The 22,823-nt window shown below is 51.0% G+C and overlaps 8 protein-coding genes across 9 annotated transcripts; 3 read left to right on the top strand and 5 right to left on the bottom strand.

Moving 5' to 3' along the window:
* Window positions 1-61: 61 nt before the first annotated feature.
* FOIG_12607 (transcriptional activator SPT8) lies at window positions 62-2,874 on the bottom strand. The gene is made up of 3 exons (XM_031213524.1): window positions 2,538-2,874; window positions 591-2,442; window positions 62-540 (listed from the first exon to the last, which is right to left on the bottom strand). The coding sequence occupies exons 2-3, from the start codon at window positions 2,432-2,434 to the stop codon at window positions 315-317; spliced, it is 2,070 nt and encodes a 689-aa protein (XP_031056855.1). The 5' UTR covers window positions 2,435-2,442; window positions 2,538-2,874; the 3' UTR covers window positions 62-314.
* A 392-nt stretch (window positions 2,875-3,266) lies between these two features.
* Window positions 3,267-4,784, top strand: FOIG_12606 (uncharacterized protein). The gene is made up of 2 exons (XM_031213523.1): window positions 3,267-4,570; window positions 4,626-4,784. Exon 1 carries the CDS (start codon window positions 3,763-3,765, stop codon window positions 4,240-4,242), a length of 480 nt encoding a protein of 159 aa, XP_031056854.1. The 5' UTR covers window positions 3,267-3,762; the 3' UTR covers window positions 4,243-4,570; window positions 4,626-4,784.
* FOIG_12605 (uncharacterized protein) lies at window positions 4,743-9,588 on the bottom strand. Of its 2 annotated transcripts, none has more exons than XM_031213522.1 (2): window positions 6,956-9,588; window positions 4,743-6,875 (listed from the first exon to the last, which is right to left on the bottom strand). In XM_031213522.1, exons 1-2 carry the CDS (start codon window positions 7,473-7,475, stop codon window positions 5,527-5,529), a joined length of 1,869 nt encoding a protein of 622 aa, XP_031056853.1. In that variant the 5' UTR covers window positions 7,476-9,588; the 3' UTR covers window positions 4,743-5,526. The 2 variants fall into 2 exon arrangements, with proteins under 2 accessions (XP_031056853.1, XP_031056852.1); XM_031213521.1 differs by having other exon boundaries at window positions 4,744-6,887.
* FOIG_12604 (uncharacterized protein) lies at window positions 8,807-11,737 on the top strand (the record flags this gene model as incomplete). The annotated part of the gene is made up of 4 exons (XM_031213520.1): window positions 8,807-8,905; window positions 9,400-9,587; window positions 10,121-10,186; window positions 11,527-11,737. 4 exons carry the CDS (start codon window positions 8,807-8,809, stop codon window positions 11,735-11,737), a joined length of 564 nt encoding a protein of 187 aa, XP_031056851.1.
* A 390-nt stretch (window positions 11,738-12,127) lies between these two features.
* Window positions 12,128-15,415, bottom strand: FOIG_12603 (uncharacterized protein). Its single transcript, XM_031213519.1, has 2 exons — window positions 14,773-15,415; window positions 12,128-14,716 (listed from the first exon to the last, which is right to left on the bottom strand). Exons 1-2 carry the CDS (start codon window positions 14,990-14,992, stop codon window positions 13,710-13,712), a joined length of 1,227 nt encoding a protein of 408 aa, XP_031056850.1. The 5' UTR covers window positions 14,993-15,415; the 3' UTR covers window positions 12,128-13,709.
* Window positions 15,416-15,911: 496 nt separating this feature from the next.
* FOIG_12602 (uncharacterized protein) lies at window positions 15,912-18,302 on the bottom strand (the record flags this gene model as incomplete). The annotated part of the gene is made up of 4 exons (XM_031213518.1): window positions 15,912-17,910; window positions 17,993-17,996; window positions 18,046-18,179; window positions 18,247-18,302. 4 exons carry the CDS (start codon window positions 18,300-18,302, stop codon window positions 15,912-15,914), a joined length of 2,193 nt encoding a protein of 730 aa, XP_031056849.1.
* Window positions 18,303-19,467: 1,165 nt separating this feature from the next.
* On the top strand, window positions 19,468-21,143 carry FOIG_12601 (uncharacterized protein). Its single transcript, XM_031213517.1, has 2 exons — window positions 19,468-20,858; window positions 20,929-21,143. Exon 1 carries the CDS (start codon window positions 19,516-19,518, stop codon window positions 19,822-19,824), a length of 309 nt encoding a protein of 102 aa, XP_031056848.1. The 5' UTR covers window positions 19,468-19,515; the 3' UTR covers window positions 19,825-20,858; window positions 20,929-21,143.
* FOIG_12600 (uncharacterized protein) lies at window positions 19,654-21,530 on the bottom strand. Its single transcript, XM_031213516.1, has 2 exons — window positions 20,906-21,530; window positions 19,654-20,849 (listed from the first exon to the last, which is right to left on the bottom strand). Exons 1-2 carry the CDS (start codon window positions 20,990-20,992, stop codon window positions 20,412-20,414), a joined length of 525 nt encoding a protein of 174 aa, XP_031056847.1. The 5' UTR covers window positions 20,993-21,530; the 3' UTR covers window positions 19,654-20,411.
* Window positions 21,531-22,823: the final 1,293 nt, after the last annotated feature.

Here is a 22,823-nt window from a genome sequence, read left to right as displayed (position 1 = left end):
GCTATCAATCGGGAGGGTTGGGGGACGGCCGGAGTGATTGAATGAATCACTTACGATAGTACTTGTAAATTATGTAGTAATTGGTGTAGAAATTGTACGAGTATTGTATTAAACTCTGACTGCTGCTGATTGAGTGACTCGAGAAGTCGAGGAATTTAGGAATAAGAATGGAATTTTGTCTAATTGCTAGAGGCAGGAAAATCCAACTACAAGTTAAGCTCGCCATGACCAACTCCAGCATATATAAAGCACGACGACCAGGTCACAGAGTTGGAGAGTCAGTTTCGGTTGAGACGAACCCAGGGCTCTCCTATTTATCCATTGGTAGCATTTATCTCATAACCGATGAGGACTTCTGTGCTGGTACCCTCCCAGCCTCTTGTGCCTGCAGCGCTCAGCATGTAGCGGCTTGTCGGGTCGATGTAGAGACTGGAGATGACGCCTGCACGGGGAGGACCGGGAATGATGAGGAAGGGAACGCTGGAGTGCTTCAAGGGCGATTCACGAAGATCGTAAAGGCGCATGATATCGTGGGAGGCACTGGACACTGTTAGTATAGACTGATAAGAGGGAATGGGGAGGGACTTTACCAGACGAGATGGCGGCCGTTTATCATGGGTCTCACGGCACTGACTGCTCCGCTGCCCCCGGGAAACTTGAGCGTCCTATGAGGTTCCCAGTTCCTCTTGGCCTTGTGAATATTATACTCCTCCACCGTCCCGTTGCGACGGCCCGCGTAGATGTTGTTGCCGGAGGGACTCCAGCACGCGCCCATGCACCACGGGGGGACACCGTTCCTCGTGCCGATGCGCGCTACGGGGTCGGGCTGGCGTCGATCCCAGATCCTCAATGTTCCGTCCATCGCGGCGGAGAGGAATGTTGTGTTTGATGTTTGTGTTGGATCGTGGTTTGTAGAGGTGTGTGATGTGAGGAGTAACGAGGGGGATGTTGGCTCGGACTTGGGGAGTGCGTCTTGGGATGGTTCTGTAGCTTGTGTCGGAGCTGGTACGAGATCTACGTCCATTGCGTCGCTTGCATCCTGCGATGGTTCAGGCGGGGGCGGTTCAACGACTGGTTCAGGTACAGGCTCAGGTTCGGGTTCGGGTTCTGGGTCCTTTCCTGCATCGAGAGCGGCCATGTCTGCTGAATGGTCCATAGCGCTATCGTGACCATGGCCCGGCATCACGGCAGCGAACTCGTCGTCGTCGTTGCCAAAGGGTTGATCCTCCTTTGTCTCACCGAATAAACTACCCGCGTCACTTCCTCCAAAGAGACTGTCGTGCGCAGGCGAAGCTGCACCATCACCATCGCCATTGCTGGGATTGGCGTTGAACTCAGCGGTCATATCGTCGACTCCATCGTTGGTGAGTGCGTCTGTAAAATTCCCATTCGCTATAGGCGCCGCGTTGTTTGTGGTCATTGTTGTAGGAGGCGGTGGTTCATCGTCGTCTTCTGGGATGGGAGCGCCGCTTGCGGGACGGAGTTCTAGAGCTGAGATTTGACCTGCATTTCCATCGAAGCTTCTGATCGTTTGACCAGTGTTGAGATCCCAATCAAAGATGTTCTTGTCCCATCCACCGCTGAGAACGCTCTTTTCGTCCTGTGCCATTGTCAAGACAGATACAGCGTTCGTGTGCTGCTGCAGACAGTGGATTCGCTTGCCCTCGTCGTGCCGAACACTCTGGAGGTTGATACCGCCTGACTCAAGACCAGACAGTAACCAAAGAGCCTGCGATTGAACCGCAAGAGAGTAAACAGGCGAGAGGATATGCTCCTGGTCTCCCCGTCCCGGAGGCGGCGGCTCCTCATTCTCCCAGTACGACATGAGTATCCCAGCCTTGGTAACGCTATCCACAAACGGATGTCTCTGCGCAACCGTCAAAGCCAACTTCCCATTGATGGTATTAGGACCGTCATATTTACGAATGTACCCATCCGAACCTCCCGTGATCCAGTACCTCAAATCCGGAGTGATAGCCATCGCATTGACACTCGTCGATTGCGGCGCCGCCATGGTCGGCACGATATCGTAAGACGCAGCGCTGATGTACTCGGGCGACGGCTGCGGCCACCGCCTGTCGAGACTCGGAGCGGGTGTAGCAGATTTCCTGGGCTGCGATTGCGAATCATCGGGTTCAGATTTTATCTGGGTACCCGTCTGATCGTTTGAGTCTGCCGCAGGCGGTTGAGACTCTTCGCCTTCACCGTCAGCATCAGCGTCTGCGTCGGCATTCTCGTCGTCGTCTTCGTCGTCGTTATTGTCATCGTCGTCGCCTTCTGCGTCTTGATCTTGATCGCCGTTGTCGTCAGCGTCCTCCATTGTCTCGTCGACGTCGTTGCGGTCGTTATCATTGTCATTATCGTTGTCGTTGTCGTTGTCATTGTCTGAGTCAGCTGAGCTGGCGGACAAGCGATCGTCGTCTAGGGTGTTCATGATGGGCACTGGGGAGGTTAGCTGGGTGTAATTGGGAGGTTGATGGAGGGAGACCTCAGGACAACTCTGGCGCAAATGATTCAGAGGCGTGATGAGGGCTTACCTGTATAATATATCCACCTAGCAAAAGTCTAAAGCATCAATTCATGGAGCACTCTTTGAACAAAGGATCCAATCCCCAATCGCATTGGAAAGTGTCGCAAAGGGTCTGTAGCCGTGCGCAGGATCGCCAAATCGTCTTTGAAGCTTCGTTAGCAGTCGCGAGAGGCCAGAGAAGAAGCTCAAGGTATTGAAGCCGAGATATAATAGGTATAGAGAGCAGTTGGCAAGGTTGCGGTGCCGTTGCAACTGCGGGGCGTGATGTATAAAGGTCCAAGTTTACTAAGTTTGAAGCTCCCTTCGCGCGTCGCGTTTAATTGGAGCTGGAGCTGGAGATGGAGATGGCCCGATGTGTCTTAGTGATATGCGGTACATCGTGGAGCCGAGGCAAGGGGCATGGGTCTCGAGGTGTTGGTGTAAGTCAACCTTTAATATTTCATTCATTGTTCTCAATTAGTTCAGCACATGACATATACTTGCCAATCAATTGATATCTCTACCTGTGACAATAGAGCGCCAGCAGTATTGACATTCAAGTCTATCAGTCTGCCATGTCAATTCCTCATCAGCTGAGGTCATCCACTTACAATTACTACTACAATCACATCACTCAGCATCAGTATCAGACAAACATTACAGACAAAGGGAATTCATTATTGTACTTACCACTCAAGGCTCAGTCTAGGTCTCTCACTGAGACGTAGCTATCAATACTTACCATCTCTCTCTCTCTGGCTTACACCAAAAGACTTACCTTAACTCCAATCAATCTCCCAAGACTCTACAGTAAAGGCCAGCTTCACTCACTCATCACTCCCTCTCTCAGCCACTCACTTCCTCCCCGAATGTCGTCTACTCCCACCACCCTTTAATCCCCTCCTTGAAGATCTCCGACTGCTCCGTACAGCAACCTCCGTGAGGGTATCATCCGGCACAACCGTCTCACCACTCCCCGGCCAAACCGTCGGAGCATTACTGCCCCCAAACACCGAAGGCTCCGGCTCCGGCCCATCCTTGACGCAATCCCTCCAAGACTGAATTCTAGTCTGCGAGCTCTCGGGGACGTGCTGAAGCGATCGAGGCCAGGCATCCTGAGGTACGGGGGGTGCTTCACGAGGGCTGAGAAAGAACTGCGATGAGCGTACTGATTGAACATCTGTATCGCGATGGCTTGAACCACCGTGCCCAAAGGTCTCAACTGCAAGATAATCCTCTCCGTCGCCGAGACGATGACGGTGGACTATAATCTCACCTGCGCTCCTCTGGTCCCGACGAGGAATATTCGCAAAGAGCGCATCATTATCAGCATCATAACTCACCCGATGTCTAAGCCTCTGCTCCTCCGCCGTCTCCGCCTCAACCCTCCCCAGAATCCGATTCAGCCCGGAATCTCTATGAACAGCCGTCGGTTCACGCGTGAACGCCGACCCCTCAGAATGCGACCACTTGGAACAGATCCTCTGCGCCGGTTCAGCACTCACAAGAGGCTTCTGCTCCTCGTCAGAATACTCCTCACCGCAGTCACTGCAGTCGCACTCATCTTGTGGCTCAGGAGGGACGTCAGCGTAGTGGCGCCATTGACGGGCTGTGAGGTTAAGATCTGGAGGTGCGTTTGCGAGACGAGCTTCGCGGGTTGCGGATGTGCTGCGTGGGTGACGACGGCAACGGGAGCTGCGACGGCGAGAGGGACCCATTGTCCATTGGCCTAGAGCGTCGAGAAAGCCGACTTTGCGGGTTGGGCGCTTGCTATGTCTAGGCATGATGGGCGAAGGGTCCTGGTTTTTGGTTGTGTTGGTTTGTTAGTGAGGATGAAGACTACCTTGGCTGTGATATCCTCTGCTGTGAGCATTCTCAAAGCTGTTGACGATGAGGAGGGAAAATGAGATGATGCCAGGTAAGATCATCTTGGCTATATAGGTACTCATGAAAAGTCGACATTGCTGGAACAATAAGGGACTTCCATGGTGTACATGAGACTGTCACCACTGTCTTCACCCATGTACACCAAGTGAATGAACAAAGGCGCACAGCTACGATGTAAGAACAAACAAGCCCATTTTCTTCACCTGCGTATCTTACATGTTCTGTTCAGGCCAAAGCATTCATATGATGACTTCATCATTCACGCGTACGCCGCAGAAGAGTCTTGTCTGGCGATGACTTTACGACTCCCCACCAACTCAGCCATCTCATCATGGTCGGTCTGTAGCTTCAAGATCAAAGTAAAACTCAATGTGTATTACAGCTCAACGCATCGTAACTCGTGACTATATCTACATGCACCCAAATAGATCCAAGACATACATCTCCCTAGCCAAAGCCCTGCACAAGGTACATGCCAGCCCAATTGTCTCAGGCACCACCTCATTTCCCCTACATTCCTCAAATCAATCCCATATATTTCAGCCTCTGACGCACTCATTCATTCAAATCCGTCCCTTCCGGGTTCTCTATTCCTTTCTTGCTTCTTTCTCTTCCTATCCTATCTTACAGCATATGGCTATTCAGCGTCGCTGTAAATGCGCACCAACTTCAATGCCAGTACACATCCTCACTCACTAACTCACTCAACCACCGGTTTTTGTCCCTATTCAATCCACCAACCCAAGTTACTCCCATGTATTCTCATCCATCAATGACATAAAAGGAAACAAAGGACGACAGGACAGCTGCATCACCCAACTCCACCTTTTTGATCCAGGACCAGGACATGAGAAGCCCAATACATTTCTTTCAGCCTGCCGTGACAAGATAAAAAAACAACCCAGATGCCCTCACCTGTCGTCTCGATGAAGGGGTATTATCATTATCTACTAAGGAAAAACAAAAAAGGAAAATGCTTGCAGGAACACCAGGAGGTCCGCAAAGGTTGTTGTTGATTCGATTCAAGGAAAACGTGGGGAACCCAAAACTGGGCAAGCAAACCAGATGGCTCAGTAATGTCCAAAAGTCAAAGAATGTGTTGTGTGTGTGTGTGTGTGGCTAGCTTAAGCTCATGAGGTGACGCGAGGGTCATTGAAATATTGCACCATGCCCCAGCCACCTGTAGCACCGTCATGCTGTTGGCCGGGCTGCTCGACAACAGAGCCTGTGAGACTCTCCCAGTCGTCAAACAAAACAGGCGGTGCTGGCGAGTACTCAAAGTCCATCATTGACTCACCAGCGTCGTGGCCCTGCGAGTGAGGGGGTGGTGGTAGCTCACGCTTCTCGAGCGGAGAAGGCGCTGGTGGCGGCATCAACGGCGATGTTGAAGGTCCCATTGGTGAGTGGGACGAAGAGTCTGGGGACGGTCTCGAGGGTGAGGGGAATTGTTGAGAAGGCACCATTATCGTGTTTCGGAACGGCGTGTTGAATTGGGTCTGTTGAGGATCAGGTGAAGGCATCAGAGACTGATGCCCTCCGTGGCCCTGGGTAGGCAGTGGCATAAACGACATTCGAGGGTCGTGTGTAAAGCCCTGGGGTCCAAGACTGGCATGTGAGTACTGCGGAGAGGGGATTGGTGCTGAGGTAAGAACAATATCGGCCAGGTCGTACGCAACGCTGACAATCCACTGAGCTTCACCTTCATCCCCGGAGAAGAACTCGAGCAGATCCTGGAGTTGGCCGGGGTTCTCGTTCTCGAGGAAACCTTGGGCACGGCCAGTCTTGCTTGGGTGCCAACTGAACTGGGGTCGTCGGCCATTGTACTCGGCCTGCTTGCTCACAACCAATGCATCCCAAGCCTCGTGGATCAGAGGCTGGTGGAGGAGACCGTATACAACACGAGAATGCATCCAGTCACCCTTTGTCATACCCGACTCGAAGTGTCGAGCAACGTGTTCGACGTGGCGCTCGCGGGCAGGGTGAAGGGCAGAGCAGAAGCCGCAAGCCCAGTACTTGCGCTTTCGGAGGAACTTGACCACCTTCTCGGCGTGAGGGCAAGTCTTGCATCCGTGACACTGCTTGTGATGCTGGTTGAACGAGTTGGATCCCCAGAAGCTGCGGTTACATCCAGGCTCGGGACAAGGATACTTGCGCCAGCGCTCGTGAAACTCATCCTCGTGGCGCTTCCAGTCATACTTGCGCTTGAAGCTGGTCTCACACGAGGTGCACCAATAAATGTTGGTCTTACCAGCTGTGCCGACCGGGGCACTCATGGGACCGAGTCCGTTCAAAGAGCTGGAAGGAGGAATAGGGAGCGGCGCCTGCGATCGGTTGCAAGTAGAAGCGGACTGCCAAGACATCGAAGACTGTCCCGAATTGGTCGACCAGATGGAAGCATGCCCAGAAGAACCAGAACTCGTCGAGGAAACGGAGATGCGAGGGCGATGGCTGAATGCAGCTTGCGGGGGAAGAAACATGGCTGGGTTGGGAACTTTATTAGCATCAATGTTAGCAAACTTCCAGGGGCCAAGGCTTCATTGTTGGGCAAGCTTCACGTACAGTTCATGTCCTCGGAAATGATTTCGTGCTTGATCTCAGCTGAAGGGGTCGTGGCAGTGGATGAAATGCTATTCGGAGTCGTCGTCACGGTCTGGATACTAGGGCCATTGGAGGCAACAGGAGGCGGAGGAGGGCATCGCATCGGTGGTGGAGGAGCGAGCGACGCAGTAGGGGCCGTTTGACTCGGGTTGGGAGGTTGCTGGCTAAAAGGAGTCTGCTGAGGTTGAGAAGGAATCGTAGGCATGGCTTGCATGGCTGTCATCGCGCTGAGGTTCAAGCTGAGGCCATGGCCACCGTCGACCAGCTGATGTAGAAGCTCCTTGGACATGCCTGAGTCAATCAGGACCTGGAGGTTCTTACGGGCCTCGGCGAGGACATCCTGAGGGTTCGCGTCGTGAGACTGCTGGGGCGAAGGACTCGGTTGCTGCGACATGCTGTGCTGTTGGAAATCGAAATATTGTTGGGGGCTGCTGGTCTGACTTGAGGTCTGTCGCTGATTCTGGTTCTGTCTCGGGTCCATGGGCTCCGCTCACATGGAGGGAAAATCGGAAATTTCGACGTGAATCAGGATGAGCAATACGATGATATTCGAGTTTCGTCAGCTGGTTTTAGAATTTGGGTTGGATATAACGCGGTTGTTGAAGCGAATGTGGTTGAAGTCGATGGATGATGAGCTGATGATACGGGGTTGGTAGCGAATGAGTTGGTTCCGTCAGATTTCGGGAACGATTAAACAACGAAGGACAAAAGCGAGAGTCTAAGGTCCCAAGACCTTTGAGCGAGAGTGGATATGAAGCAAAAGAAACAGGAGAGAAACGAAAGAAGAAAAGGTTGGTGACGGTTAGCTTGGAGTTGTGAAGAGACGACGGGAAAGGATGGAAGATGATGGGGGATGGGGAGGGTAGTGTAGGAGTAGGCGCAGGCCGCGGCGACAGCGACAAGCGTTGGTACAGGCTTGCTCAGTCAGGTACAGGGAGTCTCTTTCTCGTAGGAGTGGGAGTGAGGAAGAAGCTAGACTAGGGGTGCTGGAGTCTTCCTAGACACTGGGTCCTGGGTCTTGATCCCAGGTCCGTTCGGTACAAGCACAGTATCCGTAGATGAGAGATCAATGGCTGATGGGGGGAGAGAAGACGGAACGATGCTGATGGGGCAGAGATCAGAAAGGGAAAGGGGCGTGTAGTGCAGCCAGGATATTTCTCCGACTAATTAATGATCGCCTTTTGATGTTTTGTGTGCCTTTTGTGTTTTGATCGTGGTGTTTAGGGGGTGCGACAAAATTGGTCTGTGTAGCTCTGTGCTGCTGCTGTAATTGCGGCTGTAGACAGCTAAGCAGAGCGCTATCGCTGGTGCTGGAAGGAGCTTGTCGCACTGAAGAAGGGGGGCGGGCCCGATTTGGAGCCCGTGCCAGAGGCGTCGGTTTGTGATTCTGGCACCACTCGCTCACTCAATTCAATGACTGTCTGGCTGACTGCCTCAAAAAGAACAGACACCCACGAGACTGGGACTGGGGCAGAACCTAGAAAGGAGCAAATGGGGTCGAAAAGTAGAGCTTGAACCAACCGAAATCGCCCTTGCTGTTTAAAATGGGGCACCACTTTGGTTAGGTTCGGGTACCTTGCTGTTGCGGTCTTTTTGGGGGCCTGTTCCTTTTTTTCCTGTACCAAGCCCCGTCCCGTACTGTCCGGCTCTTGAGCCAGAGTTTCACAAAAATTAATGATTAATGACGAGCCGCGATGGTTTCCTTTGTGGAAATGAAGAGGACGGGAATCCAAGATCACTCACTACCCGTGACGTGTGAACAAGCTTCCCAAAAATAGAAGAGCTTATTCCCCGTGAGAGAGTGTAGATAAAATGACGGGAGAGGATGAGAATAGAGTGAGAGAAGCTATGGATGATGTGGAGGAGAAAATGATCCAGGGGATGGGTTCGAGGAAAGAGATCAAGGATAAGGTAAGGTCGGAGGGATAGATAAAATCGACAGGTACAGTTGAATAGTGACGTGACGCACAGGAAGGATCCTATTGACTGGCCTGGACTGCATTGCCAATGTACGCCTGCTTACCTTACAGCGCGCTGTGATTCACTACCGAAGTCCCTATTCGTGGATGAAGCCGTTGTAGAAGTAATGGAAAGCGCTACTGTCATCATCTGAATGGCTCCCGTCGATTCGTTTCGATAACCGCTCTACTAAGCAAACAGCGACGATCTCACCTGGCTCCTCCATCCCCTCCCTCTCCATCTTGCCTCGTCTCTCAACTCATCACGATCTCTCTGCAGAGCGTCATAACAACGAGATCTCCCCTCCCGCGCCGTCGACCGACAGGCGGGACCTGATGGGCGACGAGACAGGCACATCCTGGTTCTGTTTGGGTCGAAGCGGCACCAGGGGTCAATGACGAGCCCAGGAGCCAGGACAGGGGGTCTTGCAGCAGAAACCGACCTAGCCAAGACCAGAAGCCAAGCCAAGCACCAAGCCAACAGGAGCCAGGGTTCAGAACCAGGTCCTGGCAGTCAATCCCAAGAACGATGGCGGGAGCTTTGAGTCAAACAGCCAGCGACAGAAAAGGCGCCAGCTCACTTGTGACATGACAGCCTGCCTACCTGAGCCAAAACATCTTGTGACGGTGTATCAGTGTGTGCTATAGCCATACAAACACAGAAGCCCTTGTGTTTCACCACATATTGACTCTAAAGATAGCAATTCAATTACCTGCCTACTTGCTTGTGTTCAAGTTTGCGTTGTCGCTTTAATGCAATGTCTCTTGGCTAATCAAGCCAATAGGATTGCCCCTGTCCCGTGCATCGGCTGCAGGCACAGAGCGACAAGAATCGACATGGGGTCGTGTTCGGGAGACCGAGAAGCGAGCGTCCTATCTGTCATTGACAGAGGGCTGTAATGGCCGTAATGAAGCTGTTCAGAATGCGAATTTCCCATGACACGAGCATGGCATACGATCCACACAGGAAAGATCCATTGCCCATTAACGATACAATAAGGCGGCACCCTTTGCCCAAGCGTCCTTGTGCTAAAGAGCCCGGTTGCTGATCCTGGGCTGTCTATTTCCAAATCCCTTCTCTTTGCTCCGGGGTTTGCCTTGATCAAGGTAGTATAGTCCGTGGCACGTCCCTTGTTATCAGAACTGTTTTGCTAGCTGACGATGATAGGGATTACCACGTTTTTCTGGCAATCTCGGGGATTGATTCAGTCAATCAGATCAATTTTGGCTACCCGTAGGTCCCGTAAAGGCACAGTTCTTTTAGCCACCCAGGTCAAAACGTGCTTCCAGCCTTTCTGGGCAAAATGCTGATCTGATCTGGCTTGAACCCGGAACCCGCGCTGTAACAGCTATGCTCACCTGAAACACCAACGGCAAGGAACATTGGGTAAAGCCAACAGCCAGCGATTCAAGGGTTGCGATCCAAAACGGCCAGCCTAGCCAGGCAGAGAAGAGTTTACTGTGCACTGGAATGAGACAGAAGATAACCGTCAGCGCCGCCCGTCGAGCGTTTCGAAACGGTTTTCCGCCAATCAGCCACTACAGGTATTGGTCCGAGGGTAAGGCCCCGACAAGAAAAGGAGCAACATCCTTGGTTCGAATGATGTCGTGTCCGTGGTTCTATATGAACATGGGTAGCGACCGAAAAGAAGAAAAGAATACCTAGAAGAGGGTCTCTTTGAAGGGTTGGTTGTTACGCTGAAAAGAGTTCCGCTGTTGGGTTACAGCGACTGTCGAGCCCAGGTATGGATCATGACATGTGCCGGGCCAAGACCTTTCAAGTCGTCAATGACCAGGTAACGATAATTCAATTCGGTCAGCATTCAACATCCGGATTACAGCTCGATTGCAAAGCTTCCAGGATGACCAAGCCTGTGGCTGGGTCTGAAGCTGAGGCTGGAGCTGGGGGTCGGGGTTGGTTGAGCGACTGGACTGGGCTAGCCTTTCTGAACTGTAGTGATTTATGGCACCATCGTGTCTGCAACTCAACGTCGCACCTTGACGCCTCTTCCATCAGCCCGGACTGGTTTCTAATCAAATCATGAGAGAAACGCAAGGGGTAGACGAGAAAGGTTGTGGTTGGATCTGCTATACCTACCATGAGTGAGTCGGATAACTCTAGCTCTCAACCCCTGGATCGCCGCTGTCATCATCGTCATCGCTTACCTATCTCCTCCCGTCTTGGCCTCTCCACCCGCAACGAACGACAGGCAAAGGCAGGGCCCTCAATCAGTTTGCGTTTTCGTCTGCGCCCTTTTTCCGAGCGAGGCGAATTGACTGGTGCCTCTCAGCACTGTAATTCAAGTTCCCCGGGCCTTAAGCAACATGATGACTAGGGTCTTTAATGCGTCCCAGCACAGGGGTAAGCTTTTACTGGCGCAGCACATGTGGAAATTGCCTGGCTCTTGTCAGGACGAAAACAAACCCCAACTCAAACGAGCCCAACCGAACTCAACAGCCTCAGCTCGGTTGTCTGCATCTGCATCTATCTGCACCAAGAGGAAATACTCCGCTGTCAATCATCAAAAACTTGTCTTGGCTGGGAGATTAGCCAGAAGCTAACCAGCAGTAAAGTTTGGGTCACGCACTGTCCAAGTTCGAGAAGCTCGCTCTTACGTGCATCATTTCGCGTATCACGACTCCCCATGTCCCGCCCCCTTTCGCCGTTGAGCCCAGTTTGACCGACCGACACAAAAGATACCATGACGATCCAAAGGTCGAGAACCTTGATGATGACGATGTTAGAGTTGCATCCCGCCTGACACGCTCTGTTGGTGCCGATTAGCAAACATCTCATTACCCACAGTTCACGATATTGCTCACCCGCGTATAGAGTTATATTTTCATGGTCGCATCGTTACTGGTCCTTGAAAGTTTATCCATATCTGTTCTAGTCAGGGACCAGAGGTTACATATCATCATCATCATCACATGAACCGATCAACGACGCTATCGTGTTCTAGGCATGGTCGCCGAGACGCTGGGTCTGTGCTTCTAATTTCACCAAAGGGCAGAAAGTCACGAGAATCCTCTGCAAAATCACTTCTCGTTGAGTTCCGCTCTATCAGAGACACTTATGCAGCCATTGTGTCTAGCTTGTGTTCTTCAATGACGGCTAAAATCTCCTTAGGCACATATCCACAACATGATTCATTTGCGAATCCCACTTCGTATTCCAGCATTAAAAGCAGATCATATGCAACAAGCATGTCGCTGAAGACCCTTTTCTAGCCCATTTCTTGGGTTCGTGTTTCTATGTTTAAACATGAACACTATCACTGTCCCGCGTCGACCAAACTCTCTCTTGTCATAAACTCTGTGTATTCCGTACGTCTGTCTATCTGCATTTATTTTTAATTGTATTGTTGCTTTTTAGTCCTCCCGCATTTCACGTTCAGCCCCCTCTTCACAGAGAAAATCACAACGTCAAAGGTTTCACCATCCTTGGCTCGGGTACCTACGCACCGCACAGCACACGATTACCCAGCTGAGATAGCCCGGAGATAAAAGAGACAGAGGCACGGTAAGAAATAGGGGATGAAGGGTTTTTTTTTAAGCATGGTACCTTGACAAACCTTGCTCGGGAACAGAACGTTTCTATACCAAAGGAGCGATATACCGTCTAAACCCTGCCGTTTGGTATATATAAAAGGGCAAATATGTATTACATGCAAGGGACCGAGTAGCACCACGTTTTTTTGCGAGATAACATTTCCGGCAATTCGTTCACCGTCTCTTTCGAGAAGTTGTTATCTCTTTTTCAGCTGAAAGATTCTCAACAACAGAAGGGACAAGACTGTTGAACACAACAGCCCACTGCACGCTCCTCCAAATCAATATGAAACCAGCCTCCAAACGCACCGGCTCCGAGTGCGCCACCTCCTCCTCCGCACCCCGGCACCTCCGTCTTTCTCTTTGCAGGTCTTTCGTCGTGCAAAACTGCAGAAAGCCGAACGGAATCGGGGTCTTTGCTCCCTCCTTCTTACGGATCCTACTCTGTAAGGTACTGTTCCATTTACAGGGGGTTCATATTCTCGGCCGAGCACTGCCACGCGCACTGGAGTCGAGTTGGCTTGAGTTGAGTTGAGTTCCATTCGCTTGCCTTCACTTGACCTACACCCCGCTCCACCCCCTTTCCACTAAAACGTCAGCGATTTTCTAGTCCCGATCCTAGTTCGCCGTTACTTTTCTTGGATGATTACATTTCGTTTTCTTATTAAACTATAGAAAGAAGACAGAGAGAGAGAAAATAACTCGTACAATGATCAAAGTGTAACTGATCGTCAGGTTTGTGCTCTCGTCCGTGCGAACCTTTGCGATCGTCCATCTAAGACACCCGCACCACCCAAAGTTGGCAGTCCAAAACCCGATCAGGGACGATCAAAGAAACACTATGCCTGATCGCTCCGAATGGGATCGGAGAGGAGGGCTCCAACTTTCGATCTTAGGCTTGGGCTTGGGGCTTTGGGGAAAGACCAGACCGCACGGGCAGAGCTGAAGAGCAATCGTGCAACACCGGCGCGAGAGTGGTATTCCAAATCGGGTATTCATCAAAGTCAAAGCTCGCATGGCTAGCCGTCCTTTGCCCATCTGCCGATCGTATATGCCCCGTAATGTTTACTTGAAGAAAAAGTTTCCAAAACGTCCCAGCAGCCGAGATCGTCAGCCGACATGTCTCGGCGAAGTATAATCTTCAATGTACTTGAGACGACATGGTCCGCTTTCCAAACCAAGTTCAGTGCAGTGAGTAGTACACTTTATGCACTCGTGCTAAAGTAGTAATTCTCCCAGAGGTACTCGTAGTCCTCGAGGATACCGCCGATGAAGGAGGGCATTCTCTTCGTTACACCTCCGACGACTCCCTTGGTGATGTTCTCGTATGCAGCGCCCCTCATCGCCCACCAACCCATGGCCCAACCACGCTTGCTCCATTCTTCCCGTTCAAGGGATGTAGTTCGTAACCCTCGGTCTCGTAATTGCCGGGCAGCATACTCGACTGCAAAGCCGATCAACCAAGGGGTCCAGTTCTTCTTGTCGCCACCTCTCCTGATGTTGTAGGCCATGGCTGAAGCGTAGATAAGCGGTGACAAGATCTGCAGTATCTCAGCACCCTGACCACTTCCCTGAAGTTGATTGAGGAGCTTAGTCGCGGGTTTGATGTCGTCAGCTGTAAGCACGCGTCCCAACAAATACGAGCTGATGTCTCCTCCCTCTGGTAATGATGGTAAGCTCATTCCTGTTCGGGGCATGGTCCATTCACGCTCGTGCGCGGGTTTCATGTCCCGCGAAGATCCTGACGCAGAGCCGTTCACCGAAACATCGTCCATGAGTTCACTTTCACTTCGGTACGCAATCTCTTCCTCTTCATCTGCGGCCGCATCTTCAGGGATGGGCTCACGTTCAGGCAGCACGGGCGTGACCAGTGGACGCGACCGGGTGATGCGCAGGAGTAGAAGACGGCAGAAGGCCTTAAGTGCTTCCAGGATCACGACTACCTTCCACCGTGACTTCTCGCCACCTCGTCGCTTTGCTGTCATCTCCCATAGCATCTCTGTATAGATGATCATTTGTAAAAACATAGCTATTCTTCGGTATGCACCACTCCGTTGAGTCCAATATCGTGTATATCGAGCATGTGCCGATGGCATGCTCGCCATCGGCAGACGCGCGATGGCCTTTTGGAGGAGGGAGTCATGGTAGAGAGATAGAAGTTGGACACCCGAGTGGATTGACTCAGATGCGATTTCGGCATCGCGGAAGCGGCCTGTAGGTTCGTTAGAAACAGCTCCAGACTTGAGCACTCGTCTCAGAAAAGCTTACCTGGAATTATATATGTTAAGCTCCGTAGAGCGCTCTCAATCTGTGACACCTGACCGGCATTCTTCGTTATGAACTCCTCATACGTAGACAGCCATTTGGGCGGTAATGACAGAATGCGACCGAACGAAGGTTTCTTCTGTTGTTTATTCGTCGTAGCAGATGGTAAATTCGTAGAATTCGCAGCCGAAGCAGGCACGTCGCGCTTCAGAGACGGGTCCATATTCTCCCTCTCTCCAGTCGGTCGGCGATGATCGGACAAGGGGGAACAGCGATATTAAAGGAGCGGTGCGCGCGTGAAGTCGGTCGTTGGCGGGATTGGAATCAGTCGCCAGCCATGACGCGCTACCGGCAGTATTGATAGGAACGTTGATGGAGATAGTTGATGATGATGGAATGAGTGGGAGAGGTGCTGCCAGCTCAGCTCAGCTGCGTTGGGCTTGTGGTTGATTCGCTTTGGCCCGCCGAACCCCGAGGCACAGGCACGTCACTTCCCGTCCAGGTGCTGGCTCAGAATGTGGAGGTGGCGCGTGCCTGAGGCCGACGACCTCGGCATCTGCGCCGAGGTAGGTACCCTAAACTTGGCAGTTGAAAGGGATGGATGATAGTGATAATAACGGCAGATAGTATGAGAGATGACTTTAAATAATAAACATATAGGATGCTAGTATCTTCTAGATGATGGTTTAATTATAATCTGTCCATATCCTGTAGTTTTGCTGTCTGTTTGTTGGTCAATTGCTGATTTCACGTGAAAATTGCACGAGTCGACAAGCTATGGAGCGACACCATCAAACTGGCAACAGTATAAAACAACAAATAGTGGTCAAATAAAAGAGCAACAATCACGTTTTGCACTCATTAGTATTACGATATAAGATAAAATTTAGTAATAATGTTTTACAGTATAAATTCACCATGCATCACACAATTGAGCTTGTCAGAATGGTATCATCATTCGTCTCTTGATGTTCACAGCAGATGCAACCTCAACACATCTAGATAGTATTGGATTACCAGCACTTCTTAAAACAAGTCGCAAGATTCCATAGTTGGCCATCGCCGTAGCCTAAAAGCACGCACGCCAAAACTCCTACGCTTGCTATCCATCCAAATCCTCCTCTATTCCAATCAAAACTCCCTTAACAAACACCCGAAAGGATCGACACCGACTCCGAGATAGGCTGTCTATGCCAATTCAACTGCCCATCCTCCCCAACCATAAACGCCGCCACTTCCTCAATGAGCTCCCACTCGCCCGTGGCCTGATTCTTCTCCGCATACCGAAAGATAATGTTCATTCCCAGATCCTCAAAGACGAGCTCTCTCCTCCTCAGTCTTAGCCACTGCTTGTCTTCATCGCCCTCCATTGCGTTCATAGCTTCGACTTCAAGGTTCTTTAGAGCGATTGCGCGGAATACACGACTGTCACGGAGGGCGTTGCGAATGGGGTATTTTCCTAGAATGCGAATTGCGTCTTGTTTAACTTCTGGATCGCGACAGCCGAATGCTGAGACAAAGAGCGGCCATGTCCAGCCTGAGTCCATTGCAAAGCCACAGTTGGGACGCGATGCGATTAAAGTCTCGGCGATGGCGTTTAGCTCCCGGTATTGTGGCGTGAGGTCCTTTGCTGTTTCGACGCCAGAGTATCGTGGCATGGCGGTGTAAATATAAAGGATGAGAAACTCGATGTGAAAGTTGATCGCTTGCAGATAAGACTGCTCATCGTTCTGGCGATTGTCCTGCGCGGTCTGAAGCAGGGGACTAAAGGATGTTGACCATCTTTGAAGCCAATGCCTGGATTCCTCCAGAAACTTTGAGATCCGTGGGTTTTGCCTCACGCTGTCTAGCTTCATTTCCAGTTCCTTCATATCTCTCACTTTCGTCAAAGCAAGCTGTGCCGTTGTCGCTGTCAGAAGGGGGATGTATTGCACAAGCTGCCTCTGCAGTAATGTCCAGTATCCATGGGCTTCGTCCAGCGTGCTGAAAACAGCGGGCATATCTTCAATCACACTGATATTCGTCTGCTTCGGCCTGAAGTAAGGTGAGTGCTTGGTAAACGGAGCAATACCTGGGGGTCTCTGCGGAGGCGCTCGTGGAGGCGCTCGTGGAGGCGTCTGCTGGTCTGACATGGCTTGCGGACTCGCTTGACTCTGTGGACTCGGAAGACCAACTGGGTTCTGCTGACTTGAAGGTGCGCTCGCCCACGGCGTACCAGGTTGACTTGGTGGACTTGATACAGAATGAGGACTGGACATCTGCGATGCAGGAGCTTGCTTGGCAGCGACTGCGGGCGGTTTCGGCGGGAAGAAGAACTTCTTATACGAGCCTATGAATGATCGCGACTGGAGTTCCAAGGGCTTATAGCAGTCCAGGATCTCTTGAACCAGCGCTGGAGGTGCCGGGGCGATTCTGACAAGACTGGGAGCTTTGTCGGTACAAGCTGCAAGCTCGTTCAACATGCTGAAGCCATGAGTGATGTGCTTGAGAGCCGCCGGCATGTTTCCTCGTTGCGCTTCGAAGCAGATGAACAGCAGAGACGCCAACATAGCTGTCCGTAGCCCTTCCTTCGTTGGTCTGGCCTTGGCTTGTAATTGTAGAGCCTCGCAGTAGTAAACAATTGCGTTAAGGTAATGTTTGTTGTCGCCCGCTAGCTCATTTCCAGGTGAGGATGCTTCAAACTCAACGTTGGAGGCTTTGCGTAATGCGCCCACTGCCATAGCGGCATATCTCAATGAGGGTTCCTGTAGTGTAAGTTGAGGCATCGTAGTCGTCCATAATCGTGAGTCTCCGAGTCCTCCACTGAGGAACCCGACACTAAGAGCCGACCATTCATCGAAGTAGGATCGCTGCTCACTACTTGTGAAGCAGATGGTGTTGATTGGAGGTTCCTCGGGGATTGTCGGTGGTCTTGCTTTCACAACAGCCGTTGAACCTGTAGTAACCTTAATCTTGGACGCTGCACGGGGCTTGGCTCCAGAGTTCGATGTCGCTTTTGATCTTGAGGTTGTTGAGCGCGGCCGAGGTTCGGTGGCGCTTTCAGCAGGTGTAGCTGCTGCGTCGCCATAGCCATCGCATGAACCTCGCCATTTTAAACAATTGAGACAGGCTGGTTTTGTCTCGTCACATTTGACATGTCGCCTTCTTCACGATGTTAGTGTGTTTCTTACGCCATGCGCGACCCAAGGAATTGAGTTCATACGACCAACTGCATGACACTTACTTGCCTAAGAAGCCATTAGTAACAGACTCATAAAAGACATGTACTGAACTCACATGTAGCACAACCCGTGCGTGCTCTACTTGAGCTTCGTCTTGTATGTCGCGCCCTAGTCTCAAGTGCAAAACGATGCGTACCAGCTCTTGAAGCCGTCGCATTTGCAGATCTCTCAGTGTCTGTACCTGAAGAACTAAAGACAGGACGGAAAGTCAGCTCAGCTCGGATCCATATTGTGTGCGACAGGGTTTCTGGCTTACGGCGCCGAGCTGTTGGATCGCCCTCCATTGATAGGGATCGAGAACTGGATCTCCATGATTAACAGGTACCAGGGGTTCCACCAACAAACAAAAACCCCAAGACAGAATAAACACGGCTTGTTGGTTCAAGGCTCGAAAAGGAAGATCGTTTGTGTGAGGAGAAGCCCGCTCGCGCAGAGACGAGATGCCGTTCTGGTAAAGTAGAACGGGAGGGGACGGCTCGGTACTCGGTTTTGGAGCTTACAGGGGACGGGCCTTGATGTACCGATCCAATACTGTGCTGTGCCGTACCTGGCTAAGCCAAAGTGTAGAACCTATCGGTGGTATCTTTCAACGTCAGCGGCGCTTGTCATGAGGCGAGACCCCGAAATTGAGTGGGATGATAACAATGACGAACTCCAAGAAAATATAAATTATTCCCACGTGTGAAGAAGCAAACGGGTTTATTAAAAAGAACCAGGGGAAAAGGGGAGAAGGCGAATGTGGAGAGAGCCAAGCAAGATCAAGCAAGGTTTATCTTGTTAGTCACCTCCATCAGAGGTTGAATTGACTTTTGAGGATATGATTTAGCTGAGTCTTTTGAAACTGATAGCTAAACTTACATTTTTTGACGTGTCTAACGGGATCTAGAAGCTCAATTAGATGTAACGGCGGTTCCGTTGATCGCTGGGCGGACGAGGCGAGACGGTATATGGATCAGCATGGGTTTGGTTTAGCTGCCGGGTTGTGGAGGGGGTCTGATTACAGCGGGGATAGAGTTCCTTGATTGGATGAATCTGAGATGATTGGCGTGAATACGGCGGTTATTGTGGTTAAAGATAAAACTCATGATATGGATCTGATGTTGATATCTCTCGGCATTTAGAAGCTGACTGAGATTATTATAAATTACATTACGGCAAGTTGTTCAGTGCATGTGAAAAGCAATCAGCCTTACTATAATAGTTATGTTTTAGATAAATGAATCCTTCCAATAAGTAGTGCGTCATGAATTAAGAACAAGAACAAGAACAAGATTTATTAGCATTAGATGGCGCGTGGTAGTGGGTACCTCTGAGATCCGCTAGAGCATGGAAACGGGGTCTCGGCCCAGATTTGAAGAATAACTGCCGCTGCTTCCGAAGACAAATGAGGAGAAACAATGCCCAAAGAAGTGTTGGGAGAGCCGGAGATTGCTAGATTGGGCACTCAAGCTGTCATATTCAGCATAGCGAGAGCGTTTTCAGATGTCTCCTTAAATGATGCCTCGATATAAAACCCCCACGCTCAATGATCAGACACGCAACAACCATTAGAGATAGACCTTCCACTGACTTTTCCCTCACCTTTCAAGCATCCATCACAGTCACAGCGGTCGCACTTCGTCCCATCGTCCATAATCCAAGAATAGCCTACCAATCGACTCCTGTCCAACTTCCCCTCACGGGTGGGGAGATCCAGGGACCGTTGGAGGCGCTTCAGCAGGGATGTCAAGTTCAAAGTCGCACTGCCGAGACCGGGAGGAGGATTGAGTTCATCCCAAATCGAGGGGTTTCGACGATCATGGCGACATCCATGTTTCAACGCTTGATCCTATAATTAAAAGGCGCATCGCGAGGCATTCTTCAAGATGCAGACCGTTGTGTTGCATAGGGCTGAGGGTTCAAGGCTGGACGATTATGCCTCGATGGGTTGCATTGCATTGCAGTGAACCATTGCCACTATCTTGAAGCAAATGGCGCTTATTGATGCCCAAGTGTACACTGCATTACCTTGATGGTTGTCCGTCAAGTCTTCGGTCAAGTCACTTTGTGTCGCCTTTTCGCCATGTGCGGCACGACAACCCAGGACTCTTCGACGGTTGCTGATGTTAGACCCGTGTTGCTGACATGCCCGATTACAGCCGGAGCTAAAGATGACAAAGTCCTGCAGATCTACCGGCATTGATGCAGCTTATACGAACGCGAGACATCTGCCATTCTGCCAATCACTCCTCGCATTGCCGTTGGGTCTTGGGTGAACCTCAACCGATCCTACCACAGTATACCTCTACCGTCCATTGACCTCACATTGCATATCACATGGAACGGCCGATACATGTCGTTGGTTCATATCATTGACATTAACTCATTAAGCCATCATGGCTAATAATACACATCGCTCCATCCCGTCCGCACAGCAGACATTTAAGCGCGCTCACTCGCAACCTGCTCAGCCTTAACAGGTTCTCTATCCTCCGCACCCGCATAATCCACCGCGTTCTCACCACCCTTTCCACGATAGTTCGTAGGATGATCCCGGTCCGCACCCATATCATGGATAGGATCAGAGGGGTTCGCACCAACACCCGTAAGACCAGAACGATCCTTCTTCTCCCGACCGTGGAGCTCCTGGCTAGTCTGCCCAGCGGCAGGCTTTCCTAGACCGGTGTGCACATCAGCGGACGTGGCACCCCCGAGAGTCGCGGAGGCAGATACGGCGCCCGAGGCACCGGGGGCTTGGGCGGGGATTTCGGTCTCGGGGTTGGGCTGGAAGGTATTCTCGGGGGGAGCTGTGCCGGCGGGATGTTGCTCGGCGTGGAACTCGGGGACAGCGTCGTTGCCAACGAGAACTCCGGGCTTGTGCTGGCAAATGTGAGTATGATGTATCATGAAGAGTACTTCTATGACGATTGACTTACGCCCTTGGTTGTGAGGGGCTCAGAGGGAGCGACCTTGCTTCGGAACTCACCCTGTTGGGGAGTAGCAGACTCGGGGTTCATAGACATGATGATTGTGTTGTTTGAGGTGTTTGAAGATGGGTATTCAATTAAGCCTTTGTAGGATCTTTGTGTATGATCACAGAAGAGTTATGAGAATGAAGAGGATGAAAGTCATGTCTTACACGCTGTAAGGCTACATATAAAGCATCGTGATGCCGCATCTACACATGTATGATGTCAACATCTTCATCGTCGCCATGACATCACTCTGTGCACGTCGCACGAGATCCAGCCATCATCAATACTATCTACATCGTGTCTGTTGAAGAAATCACTGTACAATGACTCTGTTCAAGGCGAAATCGATCGATAAAGATATTCGGCGGATGAGATATGTGGAGCGGACAACGGAGTTTTGCTCCGCGTGAGAGCTCGTTGGCTGATGTTGTGGAGGAGGGCCCTTGTATACAACGTCATATGCGCTTGGCTTGTGGTGAGGCTTCCGTGTATACTGATTTGTTTCACTGTGTGATGCCGGGGTTTGAGGATGAGAAATGGGGAGATTTGCTTGAAGGCTAGCTGGTGTTGATTGAAGAGCCGGTCACATGAGCGGGTTTCTTAAAGGTCTTGTGCGAACAGGTGGTATGGAGTGTCGCGTGCTGTGTTTCCTTGTTCTTTGAGTCGGTGCATGATCTAGATCCTGTTAACGATCGGGAGAGGCCATTGTGATTGGCGGTTCATACGTTCGTGATGCTCAAAATGGTATTGTTGACAGCTAGCCAATTATAACAAGCTTCTTACAACGACAACCATGAAGCTAAAACTCTACATGATGAACCGGATGCCGGGTTTGGAGTGCTTCTCATGATATCAGATCACGTAGCACATATACCCTCCATGAAATCAAGTATGCTGCAACAGTCTTGTAAGATGTCCCGGCACCTCTGGCTCGGACAAACGATGAGAGGATGCGATTCGTCCAACTGCAAGTCATCCAAGTCCTACTATGCTTCGCTCAACTCGCTTCTCTCCATCGAAAGCCACGACGTCTGCTGGAGGACGTCTGCTGAAGGACCTTGTGCGATCTAAGCACAAAGTCCACAAGCTGTTCTCAAGGCGGCGTCTACGAGAGCGCGGTGTAATCATGAGCAACAATTTCCACCCAAGGCAAGGGCAATCAATCGTGCTCTTCGTGTAGTAGGCTTGAATGTACGTATCGTAGCTGGCAAGGGTCGATTGACTGATGTGAGCATTGAGGAACAGAGATGATGTACTGGCAACGTCCCTGCAGGTGGTATCTTATGCGCAATGGCAGCCTCACCAATGTCTGAAGCAATGCGACAGACCCAAATAGGTTTGCGGCATGGCTTGAGAAGGACTTGTGGTGCCTCCGACAACGGACGGCGCAATGGTTCTTAGTTGTGAAAATGTCACAGTAATGGTACTGCTTCACAGCCTTCGAAGCTCAGCCTCTGATCGGGCGACAATGAAGAAAGTCGTGAATGTATTCAACAAAACATACTGCGCAAAGCACACAGTCGACAGTCCACCACCGAATAGCGCAATAAACATCATCTCACCAGGCTGGCGTTGTTCGCCCACTTACGTTGAACATCATGATGTTGTTCCAATTGAAGTCACCTACCCTGCATCTTCCAGCAGCGCCACAACAAGAACTCTCAACAACTCTCTCCTGTAAAAATTTTTCCTTGGCACCCGCTGTTAGCGTTCTGCTAGGGCAGAAAAGTTTTACAGGCCAAAATGGCAACAAATGCAGCTGCGGGACTAGCGGGACCCTAACAGCTGCTGGAAGAAAGGGATTCGGAGAGTTGACCTTTCTTCGTGACAAGTGTTTTCAACGGCACTGAGCTTCGCGAGCTTTTGACATCGCCTCCGG

The sequence above is a fragment of the Fusarium odoratissimum genome (genome assembly GCF_000260195.1).
Source record: "Fusarium odoratissimum NRRL 54006 unplaced genomic scaffold supercont1.27, whole genome shotgun sequence".
NCBI lineage: Eukaryota > Fungi > Ascomycota > Sordariomycetes > Hypocreales > Nectriaceae > Fusarium > Fusarium odoratissimum.
This window is presented reverse-complemented; position numbering and strand designations above follow the sequence as displayed.